The sequence below is a fragment of the Falco punctatus genome (genome assembly GCF_963210335.1).
Source record: "Falco punctatus genome assembly, chromosome: 11".
Classification (NCBI taxonomy): domain Eukaryota; kingdom Metazoa; phylum Chordata; class Aves; order Falconiformes; family Falconidae; genus Falco; species Falco punctatus.
In genome coordinates this window covers 28,448,047-28,469,665 of record NC_137591.1, presented here as the reverse complement: position 1 = coordinate 28,469,665, position 21,619 = coordinate 28,448,047, and the positions used below count along the sequence as shown (strand labels likewise).

Sequence of the window (21,619 nt, the reverse complement as noted above, 5' to 3'; positions counted from 1 at the left end):
TATGGAGCTGGGTGAGGAATGACCTAAACTATGTTCACTGTTGATAATGAAGGGCAGTGTACAGCTATTTAATTCAGCTTTGTCCTTGGCCCTGTGGCCCCTTATGGCTGTCTCAGCCTCTGAGCAAACGTGGAGGAGCTGTACTGGCCTCACACCCTTCAGGTCAATGTCTTTGTCAAGAGATAGAAACGGACTGCAGTTGGGTTTATCCTAACGTTGTGAACAGTGGTGACGGAAAGCTTGCTGGAGGTCCATCTTTGAATGCCCACACGCCATTGCTAGAAAGGCATGAGTTTGCAGGGATGGGACTGGTCATGGTAAGAACCCCCTGGTTAAAGTTTTGGTGCGGAGCATGGCATGGAGATCCCAAGCTTGAAACCAGTTACTTGAGCATCCCCCAGCCCACCGTGGGCCATGGTATGAGGTCAGCTTTTGGAGGCAGTACCCCCATGTCTATTCTAGCGTGGTGCCAACTGCAGAGCAGCATGGTCAGCCCCGTGGTAGGCGTGTGTTACTGCTGAGCTGCTGCAGTAGCGACAGTGCTGCGTTCTCAGCCGTGTTATTCTTACTCACCTTGAAAACCTCCCCATTGAGCACCGGGCCTGCCCAGATCTGCGTTAGCACGCTCAGGCCTGCCGAGGTCCCGGCGTGCTGCAGTGTGGTATGGCAGCTGGTCATGGGGAGAAGCATCTTTTGGGCAAGGTGAAGAGCCAGAGTCTTGCCTGCTGATGTTCGTGAAATAGCTGGAGAAGCTTTGCACTGGCTTTTGGCTGTTCGGCTCGGTTTCCCTGGCCAAGTTCCAGCCACGCAGTGATTTAAATCTGGGTTGCTAATACTCCCCTACAGTGTCGTGTGGTTAATGCCCTTGCAGGCACCTCAACCACTGTCCTGTAATGCTAAGGAGCTGCTCTGCTCCATGCCGACCGCCTCTGGTCTTCTCACATCCCTGGGGCGCCGGTGCATCTACCCTGAAAGATTACCTTGTGGGGCTGATGCTCTGTTATATACAGTCTAGCTCCTCACAGACAAGCTTCCCTCATGCCAGACTCCGAGTCCTTGGGGAAGCAGTGTGGGCCGTGACTTGTCCCATCTCTGTGCCGTGCTATATGGGCCACGGGTGGGTGCATGCAGGACGCTCAGCGCAGCTCGGTGCCCCAAGGTTAGCGCATTTGGGTTCTCTCTTTCAGACTATGCAGAGTTCCTGTTTCTTGGGCTCTTCCTCCTGGAGATGTCCTTAAAGATGTACGGGATGGGGCCACGCCTTTACTTCCATTCTTCCTTCAACTGCTTTGACTGTGGGGTAAGTGGCCCCAGAGATGCTGTGGGTGTGGGGGGAGATGTTTGGCAGATGTCTGCAGCACAAGGCACCAAGAGGGAGAAGAACAAGGTGGCCCTCACCGTGGGCGTGGGAGCCCTTTCTGTTTAGACAGCCTGCCCATGCCAGACCAAGGCACCAGGTCCTGGGCAGAATGCTGAGTGCCTCATCTTCAGGCACATGAAGATTTCCTCCAACAGCCAGTCCCAAGCCTGTCTTTGACCTATGGCTGTGCCTGCTTCTCAGGTCACGGTGGGAAGCATCTTTGAAGTGGTTTGGGCTATCTTCAGACCAGGAACATCTTTTGGGATCAGTGTCCTACGAGCCCTTCGTCTCCTGCGAATATTTAAAATAACCAAGTACGTACCAACCATCTGTGCCTGTCACCCTTCGTCTCAGATTATGGCTGCAGCCCAGATCTAGTCACTCCTGCTCTCCTGTCAGCAGCACCACCAGTGCTCCAGCAATGTCTCTGTTTTCTAGGTACTGGGCATCCCTGAGGAATTTGGTGGTCTCGCTGATGAGCTCCATGAAGTCTATTATCAGCCTGCTCTTCCTCCTCTTCCTCTTCATTGTAGTCTTTGCCCTGCTGGGAATGCAGCTGTTTGGAGGCAGGTAGGTTGTTTCAAGTCTGAGAAAAAGGAACTTTGTGGTGTTAAAGCCAAGTAATGACACCCTTGTAGGTGCCTAGGAAGACTGCAGCTTTGCCCCCCAGTCTGCTGCTAACAGTGGTACTTCTCACATACCAAAGTCCCTGCTCGAGGGGTGTGTGGGTCCTTCTGGCCAGCAAGCTTTTTGGGTTGTGGCACCAAAGGCTCAGGAGACCTTCCTTAGAGTGGGGAAAGGTCCTCCTAAGCACAAGAGAGCTGACAGCACAGCAGTCAGGGGTTTGATGACCTTGGTACTCAAGCCCATTTATGTCATCCTGGTTCCACTTCCAGGTTTAACTTCATCGATGGGACACCATCGGCCAACTTTGACACTTTCCCCGCGGCCATCATGACAGTGTTCCAGGTAGGAGCTGGGCTGCAAGGGGGCACAACCAAAGGGACTTGGGACCACCTGCTCACTCTCCCTGGCTGGAAGGGGCTTGTTAAACCAAATAAATTCCTCTCCATCAGCTGTTAGGATATAACTCACTTCCTCTCCTCCTGTATAACGAAGTGGATGGCAAGAGATGGAAACTCTTCCACAGCTGTTACAGAAGGTGAAAGAGTTTCCAGACTCTTCTGAGGAGACCTAAACCCTCAGCAGTGTCCAACATCATCTCCTGCAAGTGCTGCAGCTATAGAGCTGGGTTACCTGCTCCACGGGGTCACTGTACTTGGCTCCTGCGTGTTGGTGGGATAGATCACGGGGGTCTGTCCAGGTGATGAGGAGGTGCGGGTGACAGAGCTGCTGGCTTGCTTTCCTGCAGATCCTGACGGGTGAGGACTGGAATGAGGTGATGTACAACGGCATCCGCTCCCAGGGAGGCGTTCGCTCGGGCATGTGGTCCTCCATCTATTTCATCGTCCTCACCTTGTTTGGAAACTGTATCCACCCAGTTGCTGTGCTTTTAGTGGAGACAACCCTGTCTCATCACCCTCTCTGCGGGCATCCCCCTCCCCACCCGCTGCCCCTTCCCTCTCTCCCAGTTGAGGGAGACCCATCACACATGCAGCAGACCTGGATATCCCAAAAGCAGAGATGTCTGGAGATGCAATGAGGGCTTTATATATGGGATGGGTGAGGAAGTTGTCCCTTTGGCTGCTCCTCACTAAGCTGGGGAGGAGCCACCAGAGCCACCCTCCCTTGGTGACTGCAGACATGCATGTCCTTAACACACAGCTTGTGCATCCTTAGCTGCTCGCAGATACTCTGCTGAATGTGTTCTTGGCCATTGCGGTGGACAACCTGGCCAATGCTCAGGAGCTCACCAAGGTATGTATGTTCCTGTTGCTCCTTTTTCTTCTCCTGTGAAGAGAGTGAAGGTGGGGACCAGCAGGAAAGGCACCGGGAGCAGCACCTGTGACTGTTCTCGCTCTAGAGCCAAGGCCACCTAGTCCCTCAGCTCAGCCTGCCTTGAAAAGAGGTCGGATCAAATTGGAAGCGGAGCCTCTTCCTCCGGGAAGGCTCACGGAGTGCTCCCCTGAAACACAAACCCATATTGCTGGGCAAAGCCATTTAGACTTTGATTTAGGAAAGTGCTTAAACCTGCTGGTCTCTCCAGGAACACCCACACTTACCATCAAGTGTGGCTTAACTATTTCTCCATTTAAGCTCCCCAGTTTTGTTTGCCTCTGGTCAGGTTGAGATAATCCTCATCTGTCTGGTGGGGTCTGATGTGAGGATGGTTGTTTGCCCAAGCACTTTGGAGATGTGGAGTGGGAAGCGCTTTCCAGTGGTGTCAGTATTTATTCCCCACCTGCCCACAAAGCAGTGCGTGTGATTTAGAATGCAATTTAGGATGGTGCTTCAGAAGGTTATTAGGCTGAGCTGGAAAATATTTGGGGAGTGCTAAAATATTGGGGCACCATCTGGATAATGGTGAATAGGCAAGAGCTGCAAGGGTTGTTGCTGCTCTTTGGAGGGAACCAGCAATCTGGTGGTGCTTGTTTTTTTCCGGAGCCCATACCTATTACTCAGGTCCCTGGGGCTTACTGAGAGGGTTCCACGCTGGTGTAAAGCTGACCCGCTAGCAGCAAACGAAACGGGGCATGGTACTCGCTTGCCTGAGGGGTGCACGTGGAGTCCCTCTCATCCCGTGGTGGGTGCAGGTGGCATTTCCAGGGACTGCCAGCTGCTGGGGTGAGAGGGGTGGGAGAGCCCTGCCGCATACCAGCAGCATCAATTAAGAGAGTGCTGAGTTTTCGAAAAGGCTGAATGCATGCTAATGACTCCTAATGACATTTTTTGCTCCAGAGACACAACCATACTCATTAAAGCAATACGGTCTCTGCTGGGGTCATTCATGGATGCCTTGCCTCCCACTCTATTGAGGGGATGCCTGTCTCACCCCTGTGGCTGTGCAGAAGGGAGGGCTGAGTCGGTCTACACTGTCTGGGGCTGTTCTAGTGTGCACAGCCCAGCTCTTGCCTGGAGTGGGCTGGGTTCACTTATTTAAGTAGTGCTGACGCCTTCAGTAAGATCTGGCATAGTGGGGAAGTTGTGTCCCCACAGCACAAGGAAAATAAAGGCTGTCTCTGGAAATACAGCTCCGCCTTTCTCCTGCACACCTTTTCATCTAAGGTATCCCTGTGCATCTCTCGCTGCCTCCGACGGCTGCACCTTCCCTTGAAACCACAGCATCCCACTAAGCAACTCCCCTCTTTCCTCCGCAGGACGAGCAGGAGGAAGAGGAGGCCTTTAACCAGAAGCACGCCCTTCAGAAAGCCAAAGAAGTCAGCCCCATGTCTGCCCCAAACATGCCTGCTATCGAGTGAGTGACTGCCCGTGCTGCTACCCCTGTGCCCTCCTGAGCCCAGCCGGGTTCTCAGCAGAGTGGGGAGCTGAAGTGTGGAGCCTGGCGCGGCTGGTTGGGGGGGCTGCTGAAAGAAAAAGGGGTCCCCACACTGGGTGACTCCCTATCCGCGTGTCTTCCTGAGGATGGATGGAGATGTAGGAGTGTGCTCCCCATGAGCAGCAGTGTCTCCAAAGAGGTGTCAGAGCAGGGACTGGTCACCCTGTGGCACCTGGAGTTGCCCACCCCTGCCCCAAGCAGCAGCCTCAGTGCTTGGGCATGGCAGAAGCACCCTAAAGGAGGCTTTCTGCCTCCAGTGTACAGCTCAAAACACTCAGGACTGCTGCTAGGGGTGGAGAAGGAGGCTGGGGAGGTGGAAAGGATCTCAAGTTTTTCTTGAGGAGGGGTGGTATTTGTTCCTGCAGAGCGTTTTTTCTTGGCAGAGCTGCGGGAGAGCAGCCAGGGTTGGGGGAGAAGGGAGCAGAGGTGTCACAAATCTCCCCCGGGCTCCTTCCCCGGGTAGCAAATGCAGTTATGAGAGATAGAGCAGGTTTGCAAAACCATGTTTGACTCTAAAGAAATTTGATTTGGGCAAGAAAAAAAAGCCCCAAACCACATAAACCCCTGGCATGGTGTTAAGGAGCCTTGTCTCTGCGTTTCAGCAGAAGAAAATTCTGTTTTTTCCTTTCTAGACGCCTTTTTTCTCTTTATTTTGCAGTGTCATATGGTCTAAATCACATAAAACTTTCAAAGTCAACATTGGAACGAGGCGTTTTGATTTGTTTCCCAAAACAGTACATTTCAGTACGGCTGAAAGGATTTTTTTTTTTTTTTCTTTTTTTTATAGAATCCCTTCCCAGGGAATTTTAGGTTTTGTTATTCTTTGAAACCCAGCCAAGCTTGTACACGGCAGAATCTCTTGCAGATTTGCTGAGAGAAACTGCTGTCTTCAGGCGAGCGCTGATCTGGGGCGGGGGGGTGTCGGAGGCAGCAACTTGGCAGCAGTGGGATGCGATGGTCCCCCACCCTGCATGCATCACCTGTGGCTTTAGTGGCAGCAGGAACTGGGGGTACTTGTCAGCCCTGCCTGGTTTTCCAGCCGCTGCAGGTATCACGCTGGTTTGGGGGTGATGGGATGTTCATGATAAATCTGTGCCTGGCCAGGTACTGGGAGGGGGGATATGGGAGAGGTGGTAGAGTGTGTATCATGACTGTCTCTGGCTACCAGTGGGAACGTGTCAGATAAAGCAAGGGGATGGAGGGATTTAGGCTGCAGAAGGGGCTGGAGAATGGGCAGGCAGGAGAGAGGGAGATGGACTGTATTAGGACATTGAAGGATTTGTCCACGCTGCACATCCCTGCTATAGTTTTCTAGCCATTGTCAGATACGTCTGGTTAGGAAAGCAGATCTCTTTAGCCTTTTGTTGTTGTTCTAGTGACATTGAAATGGGAGGTGTTGATATCTGCAGATCTTTTTTCCAGCTCCTTCCCCCTCATCAGGATGGATGGCGTCAGGGGCAGGGAAGGGGATGTGATGCCATGGGGCTGACCATCTCCAGCATCAGGTCTTGATGTGCTTTTAGTGGTGCTACGCTGATGCCGGCAGCTGGGGAGGGACAGTGGGGACATCACAGCAAGGGATGAGCCAGAGCACAGCCGGTACTGAAGGGCTGTTGGTAACTCAGAGTGGTGAAGCTGAGCCGGTCTCTGCGTTTGGTTGTGCGCAGACACAGATGGCTTCATTTCTATGTGGGTACCCAGCGCAGGCAGGTTTGGTACACGCGTTCCTGCCTGCAGAGAGGTCCGGTGGCACTTGGGGATGAGTGTTCCCACGTGGCCAGGTTGGCGTGGGCGGCTGTGGTGCCGATCGGAGTATTGTATTTGTACATGGGCGCCATTGGTGCAGATGGCTTGGGGCTGTTTGATGAGTGGGTGGCCAGATGGACGCATGCGGATGCTGTCATGTGTTGGTGCCTAACGTGGTGCGTGGATGCATTTGAAGGCTCGGCCACTTGCTGCGGGGATGGCAGCAGGCGCCTGCAGCTCGCACTCTGCCTTGAGCATGGCACCGGGCTGTTCCCGTGCACATGGCTGTAAGGAGGCAGTCACCAGCATGACACACATGGGGTCCAAGGGTATTGCTGCACTCGCAGGATGGCAGCGAGATGCACCCCATCTGACCTGTGTGAGCTCTGCGTGCACGTGGGCCCTTGGTCCCGTGGGATTGGAGTGTATTTCCTTGCATGTCCTGCACACACACATGGCATTTGCAAAAAGGAAACCCTCTAAATCATGGCATGCACATTTATTTGCGTATGCTCAGGGCTGTTCGCTTGGGGCTGTGCGTATCTGAATCTTTTCTGTGCTGATACAAAGGATTAAGCCTTGAATCTCCCCAGCTGCCTAAATTCAGTAGGGGTGAAGGGCACCGACAGCCCTGTTCAGCCTCTCCATGTCAGCATCTCAGCCCTAGGTTTATGCCTTGCTTTTGCTGGGGAACTTCACGTTCCCCACTGTGGTATCAGGGCAGCACCAACCCACGGCGATGGCTCTGAGCAGCTCGAGGCCAGCCTGATGCATTGCTTCCTCTTTCAAATTGCCACATGTTGCTTGGGAGAGGTGAATCTGAAGCAGTTTGAAAGAGCTGTTAAATATCCAAGCATGTCCTGGGGCTTCTGAGGGGCTGCAGCCTGTACAGCCTGCCCCGTGCCACTGCTGCACAACTGGCCGGCACGGGGAAGGCTCCGTGGCCCCCACAAAGTAGATCACAGTGCGTGGGTGTGAGCGCGGGCAGCCCTGTGGGCAGCAGGTGTGCAAGCACGTACGTGCAGGGGTTCACTAGGATGCTCCAGCATCCCAGCAGCCGGCAGGCACAGAGATGCGGGCTGCCTGGGGCCGGGGTGGGGGCCACCTTTCTGCGTTGCCCACATGAGTCGAAGAAGGGGTGAAGGGGAGATTGAACCCGTTTGTTTTTCCTCCCCAGAAGAGACAGGCGAAGGAGACACCACATGTCGATGTGGGAGCCACGCAGCAGCCACCTGTATGTGGGCCGCGGGGGCGCGTGTCGTCTGTGGCTCCTGTGCTTTCTGTGCGTCCGCGGGGCCAGAGCGCACACCGCTCCCCTCCAGCCTCCTCGGCGGGGGGGGTGTGTGTGTGTGTCGTGTGTGTATGTGTACGCCTGTATTTCAGTGTGCTCCCCTGCACCCCTGTCTGTGTGCGCGTGCATTTGTGGATTTGTGCGTGGGCTCGCGGTTTGTTGTGCGTGCCTAACCTCCTCGTGCGTGTGCTGTGCAGTACGTGTGTGTTGGTGTGTGCCGCTACCTGTGGATGTGCAGCCGCGCATCTTCTGGGGGTGAGCGGTGTGTGTACACGTGTGTGCTCGTGGGTGCTTCCGTGTGCCCAGGTGTGTTGGGAAGGGCGCGTCTGTCTTTTCTAGGGTGTTTGTGTGCGTATTTACGGCACTGCAAAGGTTTCATGGCATAGCCTACTTGTCCCTAGAGCACACCTGCAGGAGCGTAGGGAAGCCCAGTACAGCACCTAGACACTGAAACCGCTGCTCCCCCAGGCTGTGGGCTCGTTTCCTACTCGGGACGTGCTGGGTGAGAGGCTGTCCTGGCCGAGCATAGCAGCGCAGGGATGGAGAGGGCCTCCTGCACCCGGTGACATTCTCCATTGTGAATGTCTCCAAGGGCCATCTCTCACTGAGAAAGGCAGGTCTTGTACCTGGCTGCTTTTCCTCTCTTACTGTCCCCATCCCATCAGGACTGCCACCCTTGCTGGCAAGCTGGCTCTTGTCTGAGTCCCCTGCACTGTCAGTTGTACCATTATGGCGGCGCTGCTCTGAAAAGGAGCCTGGCTCCAAGGAGCTGGCGATGCAAAGATGTCCCCTGTGCAAGGAGGGGTCCCCAGTGCAAGCAGGGATCCCCAGCCGCAGTGAGAGGTCACTGCCTGTGGTTAAGATGTCCCCAGGCAATCACACAAGAGGAAGGTGGTCACCACCTGGCTAGGGTAGGGCAGGCTGGAGTGCTGGCTGCTTCCAGCAAGCTGGGCACGCGGCCTGAAAGCTTCAGGGCAGCTGTGAGGCTGCTGGAGCTGGTCCATCACCAGCCTGATGCCTTCTGAAGGGGCAGAAGTACAGTCTTAGTCCCATTTCCAGCCCCTGCCAGCACCAGAGGGATGCTGGAGGGCTGGGGATAAAGCAGGAGCCCAGCCTGTAGCCTGAGGATGGCATTTCCTTCTCCCTGGGATTCCCAAATTAAATCCAGGGTGGGTGCTTCACCGGGGGGGCAGTTGGGAGGCCGATCCCTCACTGTCCCCCATTGTAGGCGGGAGCGTCGCCGGCGGCACCACATGTCGGTGTGGGAGCAGCGCACCAGCCAGCTGCGCCGGCACATGCAGATGTCCAGCCAGGAGGGCATCAACAAGGATGAGCCGTCCCTCATCAACCCCCATGCCAGCATCTTCCGCAGGAAGAAACCGGGCGATGGCGTTGCCCTGGAGAAATGCACCGAGGAGCAGGGCGGCAAGGGCGAGCGGCCAACGGCTGAGGGACCTGAGCAGCCAGCCCCGGGAGCCAACCCTGGTGGTGGTGAGGACAGGAGGAGCCCATCACCCCGGGCCAAGCGAGACAAGGAGCCGTGGCACCAGAAATCATGCCATGGGAACTGTGAGCCAGGCGAGCAGGATGGGGCAGGAGGCAGCATCGAGGATAGGGCCAGGATGAGGCAAAGCCAGCGGCGCAGCCGGCACCGCAGAGCCCGGATGGAGGGGAAGGAGCCGGCTGGTGCCCTGGGGAGCCGCTCGGCCAGCCAGGAGATGGGTCTGGAGGAGGCCAGCCCCACGGAGGGGATGCAGGATGGGGACCGGCGTGGGGACGTGGCTGCAGTGGAGGCACTGATTCAGGGGGAGCCAGAGGCGAGCGGAGAGTCCATCAGGTTGGTACCTGGGGAGGGCATCTTGCAGTTCCCACAGATCCTTCCTTGTCCTCTCCCCTTATCTCCTTGCACCTTTTTCTCTCCCACATCCATCCCGCAGGACAAACGGGGTCCCTGCTGGCAATGCAGAGCTCGTTGGGACCGCTGAGGAGGGGAGTGCCCAGCGAGGGGGACCTGAGCCCCCCCAGGGGAAGACAGGCAGCCTGATGGAACAGGACTGTAGCAGCCTGGACACCAGTGAGCAAGCACTGCTAGAGGCCAGCCACACCGTCAGCCGGAGCGAGCCCGACCTCTCCTCCATCACCCCCAACACTGAGAAGGCCACGGAGAGCACCACCATCATGATCGATGTCCACGACTCCACTGTGGTACAGAGTGAGGACCCTCTCTCTTTCCTGAGCCCCTCTCCCAGCCCTCAGGGACCCTGTGGGGATGGAAAGCCACTTGCACCGCCTTTCCTATCTGTATCCATCAACTGGGGGGCTTTTCTTGCTGCTCCTTGCAGCACCTCTCTTTGGCACCTCAGTTGTGCAGGAAGCCTGAAGGCAATGCTGATGTTCCACTATCCCCTGGGGAGCTTCTCCCTTTTTCACCTCCTTCCCACCTGCCCCTTCGCCTGATCCCTCCTTCCCCCTTCCTCTCTGCCTGGAGAAAACACTGGCATCCCCTGTTTTTCCTAACACATCCGCAGACTCGGCCCAGCTCGCTGTGCTCAAACCCCTTAACAGCATCCTTGCTGTCAAGGTGAGCCGCATTTAACGGTGTTATTAATTAAACAGCACTGCAAAAGCTGGCCTTGTTAAAACCCCTTTCGTCTGCTTCATCCTGGCAGCTCGTGTCTTTTATTCCCTTCTGATCCCTCTCCCCATAACAGCGTGGGGATGCAAAGCTGAAACTGGGAGGGGGGGGGGGGCGGTTTGCAGATGCTTGGGTGGCAGGGACACCCCAGGGTGCTGTCTGGGTGCAAGGCCAGGCAAAGGCTCTTGCTTTCCTGCAGTTAGCAACAAGACAGATGGCGAAGCCAGCCCCTTAAAGGAGGCTGAGAGCAAAGAGGACGAGGAGGAGATGGAGAAGAAGAAGCGGAAGAAGGAAAAAAGTGAGACGGGCAAAGCGATGGTGCCGCACAGCTCCATGTTCATCTTCAGCACCACAAACCCGTGAGACATTTTTTGGACTGTAGGAGCCTGGGGCTGGGGAGGGCTGCAAGGGGAAGGACACCTAGACATCAATGAAAACAGGGGATCCCCTTGGGAAGGGGGTTGGATATCTCCCAAACAGCCTGGCTAACCAGCCACGGTGTTCCTGAAGCCCCAGCAGCGCTCTCCCTCTGCCAGCCACGCTCATGGCTTTCTCTCCTGACTGCTGGTTGCTGGCTGTTTTATTTTTATTCAATGCTTGTTACATTTTTCCGCAGTTTTCTGCTCCCCTGTAGCTCTTGCCCAGCTCCAGCAACCTGGAAGAATAAGCACCCCAGTTTCTCAGGGACTGTCCCTGGCTGGCTGTGGGGTGTCTGGGGGGCTGGGACAGCTGAGCAAAGGGGTCAGCAAGCTCAAACCACCCTTGGGCTTCCTCGTTTTGCTCCTCGGACTTGGCTGCCCATCTTTCTGCCGTGGAAGGCGGTGATGTGGGGTGGGTTTTGCATGTGGGCCATGCCTGGGGCATGCCAGGGGCTCACAGATTGGGGTGCGGGCTGTCTCCCCGCAGGGTGCGGAGGGCTTGCCACTACATTGTGAACCTGCGTTACTTCGAGATGTGCATCCTCCTGGTGATCGCCGCCAGCAGCATCGCCCTCGCGGCGGAGGATCCCGTCCTCACCAACTCCGACCGCAATAAAGTGATTGCAAACCTCCCCTGCTCCCCCCATCCCACAGGCAATGCAGGCAGAGGTCCTGTAGGATTTTAGCTTCCGTGGTGGGGGGCACATGTGGGACATGGATCAGGACAGCCAGCGGCAGCACCTGCACCATGGGGCCTGAGTTCTTCCCCATCACCTTCCTTTATGAACCCTGGCAATTGCTCTCAGCCTCCCACACGCAGGGTTTAGAGCCTGGGGAGGGGACCAGGGCACCTTGTCGACAGCCAAGTGGCTTAAACTGGGGAGATGCTGATGTGCACAGGCACTGGTCCAGGGAGGGGGGGGGTGGGGGGAGGGGCGGGGCACGATTCTGGCTCGCAGCATGATTTCAGAGCCACTTGCACCATGCAGAGGAAATGTTTCCCTCCTGCCTGCACAGGCAGGGTTTATGGCTGTCCTGAACTCTGAGGGAACAGGCTGGCTTTGGGCAAGGAAACCAACCCTCCATCTGCGCCTGAGCCAGGCGAGCCCCAGTGTGGGGTGGTAACTGGGTCTGGGTGGGTACAAGCGAGCCCGTTTGCTTGGCGGCAGCTACAGAGCACCTGTGCCCAATCTCTGCAGGTCCTGAGGTATTTTGACTATGTCTTCACTGGCGTCTTCACCTTTGAGATGGTTATCAAGGTAAGAGACCTTGCAGGCTGGCTGCACTGTGCTGAGTCCTGCAGCATCCTCACAGTGGGGGGGGGGGAACAGCTCAGTTTTTTTGGTTCTGGTCCTAAATTTGGATGATGGAGACCTTAAAGCCCGCTTCTTAGCAGTGGGACTTGAGAGTGCTCAGCACCACTTCTACCAGCCTCCAGGCTTCCACAAAACATGGCGGTCCTTGATGCATACTCAGGGCACAGGGACAGGTCTGCTGCTCCCCAGGGGACAGTGTCCCCGTCCTTCAGCACGTCCCGCCTGCGGCTGCCTCCACTTGATGACCGAGGTGCTCATTCCCTGCTTGTTTTTCTCACGGTTTTTTCCTCTCCAGATGATTGATCAGGGCTTGATCCTGCAGGATGGCTCCTACTTCCGAGACCTGTGGAACATCCTGGATTTTATCGTGGTGGTGGGAGCACTGGTGGCCTTTGCCTTGGCGTAAGTGGCTGTTGTCCTTGTTAGCTCCTTGCCTTCCTTTGGCCAGGGTGGGAGGAGAATGCAAGTGTGTGATGGCTACTAGACCTTGATTATTTTTTTTAATTATTCCTCTACACCTTTCTGCTCTGTTTCTGGGATGGCTCCTGGCAGCGGTGCGTGGCTGCTCCAGAGATGTATTTCTTCTTGTTTGTCAAATGCTGGGTGAGCAAGCAGGAGGGAGGCAAGGCAAGCTGGAGATACTAGGAAGAGGTTGGTGGTGAAAGTGGACTTGAAAGAGGGCAGAAGGAGCTGTTAGAGAGGGAAAAACACCTAAGGGTGTCAGATCTGGAGTTATATACCTGCTATACATCCTGGAGTGCATGAAGAAAGCCAAAGCAGCAGCCTGTCAGGTGGAGCTGCCCTCTAAACATGTTTGTGCTGGAAATGGTACCCCAGCTGGTGACTTTACCTCTGCTCTGAGGGGGAGCATTGCCCTGGAGCCGTGCATGGATGGGGATGTGGCTGGTGGGGTTTACACCGCATACTCTGCAGCATCGTGACGAGGGCAGGGTGCTGCATGCTCGCTCTGCTGCGTGTCCCTGCTGAGCATCTCCTTGAAGCTGGGTTCCAGTACCGAGCTTGTAGCATCTGCGGGTCCTCCTTTGCAGGGTGGCTTGAGGTCTGTGGTGCCCACGCCATGGAGGGCAGGAGCATCCAGGGATGAGTTTCATGCTGCTCTGCCCTCCGCTGTGCTGCCGGTTGGGGCAGGTGGTACAGTGCGAGCGCAGGGAGGGACACGCTGGTACCCAGAGAGTGGGTGCTAAGGCGATGCCTGCAGGCAAGGCGCACCCCCTGGTCCCCAGGGCCGTGGTGCCCGAGGAGGGAGAGCAGAAGGGAGGAGAGGCTCATGCTCCTTTGTCACACTGTTGATTTCTCTTTGTGCCTTTGACACTGGTGGTGGTGGTGTTAGTGCTGGTGAGAGGGGAGGGCCTGGCAGCCCCCCAGACCGGAGCCCTGTCCTTGTCCACAGCTCAGGCACCACGTGAGGCTTTTGGAGTGGCTGAGTCTGAGCCCCAAGGTTATTTGATGGATTACAACCCTCCCATCTCGCTCCAGGCCAGCCGGCAGCTCCTTCCCCTTGCTCTCACCCACTTGCAGCCTCCCTGGCTTGCTGCTTTTGCCTTCCTCACCCTCCTCACCCACTTCTTACACCCAGTGCTTTCAGCCACTGCTCTCTTCTTGGGAAGGGCACTGGAGAATTCAGCTTACAGTGCAGGGATGACCCAGCCCCTGGGCAAGGCAGGGGGCTGACCGCACACCCCAGCATGGGGAAGGGATGTGGTGTAGGCTTGCTGGCTTGCCTATCGGTGCCACATCGAAATCACCAGTAAGCAAGCGGCCACCCATAAAGCCATGTCTTCGTGTGCCTTTGCAGCTTGTGCGCTGCCGCCTCAGAGCCTGTGCATCCCAAGCGAGAGGCTGTCTCGACTATCTGTAGCTCTCCACATGGAAACCTAATACATCAGTCCAAATGCAGCCTAAATAAAAAGCCCAACATAAAACCATAAATCTCCAAAGAATTCAAATTAAATTAGCGGAAATAACCAGAACCATAACTGAAGACGCTGCTTGCTTTTGCCTCCTGTGGTACCTGAGGAGGAGGCATCGTGCAGACGAGCGGTGCTCGCTTGCGGCTTTGTGGAGCTGCCGAGAGGCGGTGATGCCTGCGGGCTTGCAGCAGTGAGAAGGTCTGAGTGGTGGAAAAGTTGGTGGAAAGGTTGAGCATCCAGTGCATAGTGTTCGTCATCTTACCTGGTGAGCAAGGGCAGGTGTTTCTCCACCCAGAGGTACTCGGCAGAGGTGCTTTCTTTGCTGAGCAGCATCTCCTTGTGCCTGTGGGTACCAGTGTCTGGAAGGAAGAGGGACCCCTACATACTGCAAAATAACCTGGTGTGAGGCTGGTCAGGACAGAGGTCTGATATCCCACTGCAGAAGTGCTGCACGATTAAACTATCACCTTTTCAAGACACCTTCCACCTGTTTCACTAACATGCAGCCAGGGCCTGGGGTGGTTTTTATGGTTTTTAAGAAATATTTTACTTCATAGGCTTTGCCCCCAGTGCTGAGCACTCTGTGTGCATGTGGCAGGGACTCAGCTCAAGCAAGGATGGAGGTTTGGTTACAGCTAGGGACCTTGTAGACCACCTTGGGTTGTCCAAGCGGGCACCCTGCTGGGGTGCAGGAGATCCCATGCTGTGGCTCAGGCTCTTAATCAGTGGATTTCTTGATGGAGGTGATTTAACAGAGTTAGCCTGTTTGGATGAGAACTAGTATGGCCTTGCAGGTAGGTTCCCTGAGAGGCACCTGCTTTTGGCTGGTTGGGGCCAAGCCTCGAGGTCCCTTCCCAGCTCCTGGCCGAGGAGGACCATGCACCTGCCTGTTCTTGTCCTGCTCTCCATAGGTTCCTCTTGCAGCTGAGGTTTCAGTACGTGCCCCCTCCCAAAACCTCAGGTGGGGAGGGCAGGGGCTCCTGGCTTGCTGGATGAGTCCCTCCCTGGAGATCAGTCCATCCTGGAGGACACAACATGATCTACTCACTGTGCCTTTCAGCCTAGGTGTGGGATGGTGAAGGGCTGCTGCGGTGTCCCCACACCTGAGAGGCTGTGGTTGTCCCTGTGCAGCTCCCCTGATGCTTTTCTTACCTTTTTCCTCTCTTCTCTCTTTTTCTCTGCGTTGGTGCTGTTTGGTGGCTGCCGGGCTGGATCACCGACAGAAATGCTTTGGGGTAACTATACCGGTCGGGTTGCTGTGGGGTGCCACCCTGGGGAGCACGGGGGGATGGGTGCCGGCGGGTGTCAGCCTGTCTTGACACCTGTGCTGACCCTTAGCTGCATTTGCAGAGGCTGGAGTGCGCTGCTCTGCCTGCACCCCTGGATTGCCCCAGGGATGCTTTGAAGGTGGTGTGCTCCAGGAAAGTGCAGGCGGGATTTTCTTTGCAAAGCAATGCAATTCCTTGCCTTGGGAGGAGGGTGCTTTCATTGCAGATTTCAGCGTCTGTGCAGACAGTGTGCAGCACACCCGAGGGGAGCAGGGCACGGGGAAAGCAGTGTCCACCACAGAGCCAAAGGCTCTGTCCCTGCAGGGGCTTTGCCTGCGCTGAAGCGCTGCAGGGACTTCAGCCCTGATGCCTGCTGAGGGCAGGGGATGTGGCTCATGCCACGCGCAGGGGGCTGAGGAGAGCTCAGCCTGGGCCACAGACACGGCGAGACTTTCCTCCAGGCATTACCCAGCCCTATATTCCATATCTGTGTTGGATCCCAAGCAAATCCACAGGAGGTTTCCTGAGGTCTGAAGAGTCCCTCTTCAGCAGCTGTAAGCCACTACAGCTGAGTTGTCCTTGGTGGCAGCTTGCACAGCTGAGCACCCTCAAATCCTCACCCCAGCCCTGAGCTGGATGCTCCAGCCAATTACCCAGGCCCTGATACGGAGCAAAACAAGAGACAAGAGGTACAAAGTGAGTTGCAGGGCTGTTTGTGTAGTTGCTTCCCATGCGTTTGTGGGGCTGTGGTCCTAGGGAGGACTATTAATTAGTGGGTTTGTTTACATCTCTTAATCATTAAGCCCATTATTGTGCTCCTTGTTGCATTAACCCTCACAAAGGAGTGATGTAATCTGGAGCATCTGTTGTTGGTAAGGAATTTCCTTGACTTTTTTGAAGTTGCCTGGTGGATCCAAACTGTGCCACCTTCACCAGGACCTGTCTGCTCCATCCTGGGACTCAGCCCATAGGCTTTAGATAAAAGACAAGAAAAACCCCCGTGTATTGTGGTTGGGATCAATTATTGTATTCAAGAAATGAAGGTTGTGAGGGGGCTTTACTAAATAATTCTTTCTGGTAAGCTGTGGCTCCCTTAGCTGACTTGGGATGGAGGCAAGCCAGCCCTGATCTGGAGTGGGAAGGGAGGGCTGAGGAGCTACATGAGAGATAGAGGACCAGGCTGACCATGATGGGTAGCACTATGGAATAAGGCAGAAAGCTGCAAGAGACAGCATTTGTGTGAACAAACCAAGCACTGAGCAGGTGCTTTGCATTCCCTAGGTGAATGTAAAGACCATGAACCTCAAGACTAAACCAGGATGGAAAACCCTTTGTGAGACACCTACATGTAGGCCCCATTGAGTGCATCTGCCTCATTTTATTATTAATTTCTTTCAACTGGCAGGAGCAGTTCTAAGCACTTGGCAAGGCAATGGTGGGACTGTCTGCAAGCCCCATCTGCAAATGGCATATGCCTGCAGGAGGGAAACAAACTTCTTGGCCTGTCGAGGGGCTTGTCCTGGGGACATGGGGGTGGGCAACTGCCCTTGCTCAGGGAGAGCATTGCATCACTGGCCCCAGCCCTGGCACCGCGCTGCTTCCCACAGCAAGGGATTTGTTGAGGTCATTGCTCCCCAGCAGAGGGGAAAGGTGCTAATCCCAAGGAGAGGAAGGTGCTAATCCCGAGGAGGATTGCTTTATTTTTCATCTCCGCCAGCTGTCAGCACGTGTGTTGGAGGAGACTCATTTAGGTGGGCTGAGCACTCAGCAGCCACATGTTTGTGGCCTTCTTGTTTCCATCCTCACAACATGCTGGGGGGATTGCCAGCAGTTAAAACCCCCAGAGCACCCCAGGTGAAGCACCTGGAAGCCCTGGGTCTTCAAGGTTATTGTCTCTCCTTTTCATTTTTGGGTGTGTGCGCCTCCCTCTGACGCGGTAGGACCAACAAGGGCCGGGATATCAAGACCATCAAGTCTCTCCGTGTGCTACGGGTCCTGAGGCCCCTGAAAACCATCAAGCGACTGCCCAAGCTGAAGGTAATGATCCCCATCTCCTGCCTTACATCTGTCTTCTCCAGTTGAACTGGTGGGTGCAGGGACCACATGCATCGATTAGCTCGTGAGTGATGAACGAGTAGTTTCCCAAGCATGTGCTGTGTTTTGGGAGCCCGGCTTTCAAACACAGTGTCCTTCAGGCTGCTTCATACCTGGAGGTGCAGTGAGTTACTAAAAGCAAGCCTGGATCTCTGCAAGGTGTCAGTTCCTCTGCCAGGGCAAGTGGGGCTGGAGTGGGCACGAGGCAGCAAAGCCCAGATGCTCTCCTGATAAAACAGGCTGTCCTGGCTTTGGGAGAGCTCAAATCTCTTTCCGAAGTTCATAATCTTTCCCACCAGAGCAGCTTGCTCAATTTGGGATTTTGTGTGCTGTGCTGTCACGGTGTTGCACTAGACAGGGATTTCCCGTCTCAGCAGAGAGATTATTTATGCAGCATGGGTAGGATTATGGAATTCCCTACCCTTGCTGGCGTATAGAATCAGAAAGGAGTAAGAGACTGAGGAAGCCCTGTTTTTTAATTAGAAGAGGTTATTTGGCTGATGGATGAGATCCAGAGTGGCAACCCAGAGACAGGGGGTTTGACCCCAGCTTTTCTTCCTGGTCAGCTCATGTCAGTTCATTCCTGGACACCTCTGTATCCACCATGATGCAGGCAAGGATAAGGACATTCCTCTCTTTCTTAAAGTGCTGTGAGAGCTGCTGAGAGCACAGCCTGGGGAGGTGCTGCTATTGCAGGCAGAGGCATTTGCTCTGCCTTGTTATTCAGGGTGATGCAAAACAATGAAGCGTTTACTAATTGGTCTTGAGTGCTGTTAATGGCATCACTGGGGTGGTCGCCTGTCGGTTGCAGAGAACATTGAGGGTATAAATATCCATCTCTGCTGCTGTCTCAGGGGCCGCTTGGTGTCTATGCATGTGCTGGGGATAGTCCGGGTATTAAATACGTGCATAAAAAAGCTCTTTGCCTGGGAAAAGGCCCAGGTCCTTCCTCCTTTCCCCGCCAGAAGTGGATAATGTCTTTCCACACGGTAGTCTGGTCCTGGTCCTGCCCCTTGCCAAGACTAGGGGTTCCCCGAGGTGAGCTGTGCCCTCTCCTGCAGGCTGTCTTCGACTGTGTCGTGACTTCCCTCAAAAATGTCTTCAACATCCTCATCGTCTACAAGCTCTTCATGTTCATCTTTGCTGTCATCGCCGTCCAGCTCTTCAAGGGGAAGTTTTTCTACTGCACTGACAGCTCTAAGGACACGGAGAAGGACTGCATGTAGGTGCCCTGTTCAGTAGGTCTGATGCTGCTGACACCTCTGGCAAAGGCAGGGTGCTGGGTAAAGTCTTCTGTGATTCATAGTCAAGTCCTTGGTCATGACCCTCTCTTGGGGTGGATGGCATGGGCTGAGCCCCATCCACATTGCTGTGTCAGCGCTGTGCATCTTTGCATGGGATGCAGAATGCAGAGCCCTGTATTTTGCTCCTGTTCTCTTCCCTCCTTCTCTCTTCCCTTTTGCTTTTCCCTTCTCTACTTCGCCACGGTTGTTATTCAGCCTCTCCCCATTTCTCCCTCCAGCCCCATAGGAGGAGAGGTGCCCTTCCCCCCCCCCCCCCCCCCACACACACACACACATGCTGCCCCAAGGCTTTAAAGCCCCCCTCTCGTAGCCGGGCAGTGTAAAAAGCAAGGTCACTGCTCTGTCCCAACCTTGCAGAGGGAACTACGTGGACCATGAGAAGAACAAGATGGAGGTGAAGTGCCGGGAATGGAAACGCCATGAGTTTCACTACGACAATATCATCTGGGCTTTGCTCACCCTGTTCACAGTCTCCACCGGCGAGGGTTGGCCCCAGTGAGTATTCTGTTCTGTCTGCCCCCTTGAATGGGGCTGATGACATCCCCATTGGGGTGGCTGGGTTCATAACAGGCTACACCCAGGCAGGACTGAGAAAGGATCTGCTGGGCAGGGAGCGGGAGAGAAAAGACAAGAAATTATGTCAGGACAAAAGAGCTTTTAGTCCCCATATGAGGCTGGGGCCGTGGCTAGGGTTAGCTTCTTCCTTAGGGAGTGAATGATGAATAATCCCTTCACCTGTGTGGCCCCGAGCTATATTTTAGGTCAATTTTAGAGATGACCATAGGGCTAGACCTCTCTCCATGCTCATGTGAGCTTGGGCAATTTTTTTCTCTGTGTGTAGAGCACAGGAAAATCCATTTTCCACCAGGGGCACAGGAAAAGCACCATAAAACAAGTTGTAGCTACTTAGAAGGGTTGTCCTTGTAAAGCGGATTATGGCAGAGCTTTATCCTCATTGTTACAAGCGTGGACAGACAAAGCTGGCTGTACCAAGTGGGTCCCGTGAGAGGTGCTGCGTGGTGGCAGTCCTGATGGGCATATCTCTGGTTGCTTTTCTTCACCTGTCTGCCCACAGGGTGCTGCAACATTCGGTGGACGTAACTGAGGAGGACCGCGGCCCTAGCCGCAGCAACCGCATGGAGATGTCCATTTTTTATGTCGTCTATTTTGTGGTCTTTCCTTTCTTCTTTGTCAACATTTTTGTGGCTCTCATCATCATTACGTTCCAAGAGCAAGGAGACAAAATGATGGAGGAGTGCAGTCTGGAGAAGAACGAGGTACAGTCTGGGGAGGGGAAAAGAGAATGTTTCCATGGGTTTTCTGTGAGTTTGCGAGCTTGGAACTCCTTAGGTGTTGAAAAGGTGTAAGAAAGCCATGAGCCACCTGCCTGCCCAGTGCATGAAGGAAAGAAGTGTGGCAACCACTGCTCCCCACGTTACCATCGGCCGGGGTCTGATGCATGTTGTTTTGTTCCAGAGGGCCTGTATCGATTTTGCCATCAGTGCCAAGCCCCTCACGCGGTACATGCCCCAGAACCGGCACACCTTCCAGTACCGGGTCTGGCACTTTGTGGTCTCCCCATCCTTCGAGTACACCATCATGGCCATGATAGCGTTGAACACCGTGGTGCTGATGATGAAGGTGAGCCGGTCAGAGTGAGCCTGTCCTGTTTGGGCCAGTGGGGAGAAGGAGGATCGCTCAGGATGAGACCAGAGAGTATTTTGGTTGTTTCTAGGAGATGCTTTGAGGCAGTCTGAGCATGTATTCCCTTGGCACACTCACTTGAAATACCCTGTGCCCCAAACTAGAGGCAAGACCTTCTGTAAATGAGGTGACCTAAACGGTCTGGACCTCTTAACTACTGCAGAAAGATCTGGGTTTACTCTGCGCTTCCTTCTTACAAGGAGCGGCAGCTGTCCTGGGAGAGGGGTGGAGAGAGGGAGCAGATGATCTTGAGGCACCCAGGGCAAGGAACATGGACCACTGCAGGTCTTCCCTGGGACAGTCATCAGCCAAAAGGCTGGCAGGCCCCCTTCTGGCTAGCAGTGTTTCTCTTTTTCCGTCAGTACTACTCTGCTCCATACACCTACGAGCTGGCCCTGAAGTACCTGAACATCGCGTTCACCATGGTGTTCTCCTTGGAGTGCGTCCTCAAGATCATCGCTTTCGGCTTCCTGGTGAGTGGCTGCTCCTGTTATTGACGAGGGTGTTAATTTGGACTTTGGCAGCACACAGATCACAGAGGGAAGGTGTTAATAATGTGAGGCTGTTGCTATTTATTTTGGGTTCCAGCCTGAGAGCTGCTTTTAGGTTGGAATTACTTCTTCAGTTCTCATTAAACTTCCCACTTCTGGATGCTGGTGGGGGAAGCCACACCCGTGCTTTTCTTTTTGCCTTGTTCCTGTGGCGCTTTGGTGCCTGGACCATGTATGTACTGTGCAGCAGCTCTGCTAAGGCCAACTGCTGCTGCAGTCCCTTGTCCCTTGGAGCCATGAGATGCTGGTGCGTTGCTGTCCTTGGGTTGCACCAGTTGGACCATACCCAACCAGCAGTGAGCTCCTTGCCTAATTCACAGCAAGTCCCCAGCTGCTCATTTAAGATTTGAAGTCACAGACTGCCTTTTCTTCAGCTACTCTTTGCTGCTTATGAGCAGCTGTTGGATTTGCTCTTTTATAGTGTCTTTCCTGTTTCTAACCCATACTGGGAGACGAGGTCCACCAGCAGGAGGGTTTCTAGCCATCCTCCCTGCTCCCAGCAGTAGTCAAGTCTGGTCTTGCACCAGCTGCTGTGCAGTCAGC

The 21,619-nt window shown here is 54.8% G+C and overlaps 1 protein-coding gene across 1 annotated transcript in view; it reads left to right on the top strand.

Moving 5' to 3' along the window:
- CACNA1E (calcium voltage-gated channel subunit alpha1 E) overlaps positions 1-21,619 on the top strand; it is a 137,945-nt gene that overhangs the window by 79,683 nt on the left and 36,643 nt on the right. The window contains exons 13-32 of the mRNA XM_080407366.1: positions 1,188-1,300; positions 1,562-1,674; positions 1,799-1,930; positions 2,257-2,329; positions 2,733-2,850; positions 3,171-3,238; positions 4,639-4,736; positions 7,741-7,797; positions 9,083-9,691; positions 9,792-10,066; positions 10,689-10,848; positions 11,396-11,525; positions 12,108-12,167; positions 12,520-12,626; positions 17,364-17,460; positions 18,579-18,739; positions 19,179-19,316; positions 19,897-20,098; positions 20,298-20,462; positions 20,888-20,998. Coding sequence (XP_080263492.1) covers positions 1,188-1,300; positions 1,562-1,674; positions 1,799-1,930; positions 2,257-2,329; positions 2,733-2,850; positions 3,171-3,238; positions 4,639-4,736; positions 7,741-7,797; positions 9,083-9,691; positions 9,792-10,066; positions 10,689-10,848; positions 11,396-11,525; positions 12,108-12,167; positions 12,520-12,626; positions 17,364-17,460; positions 18,579-18,739; positions 19,179-19,316; positions 19,897-20,098; positions 20,298-20,462; positions 20,888-20,998 — 2,987 coding nt within the window. The remainder of the gene's footprint in view (positions 1-1,187; positions 1,301-1,561; positions 1,675-1,798; positions 1,931-2,256; positions 2,330-2,732; positions 2,851-3,170; positions 3,239-4,638; positions 4,737-7,740; positions 7,798-9,082; positions 9,692-9,791; positions 10,067-10,688; positions 10,849-11,395; positions 11,526-12,107; positions 12,168-12,519; positions 12,627-17,363; positions 17,461-18,578; positions 18,740-19,178; positions 19,317-19,896; positions 20,099-20,297; positions 20,463-20,887; positions 20,999-21,619) is intronic.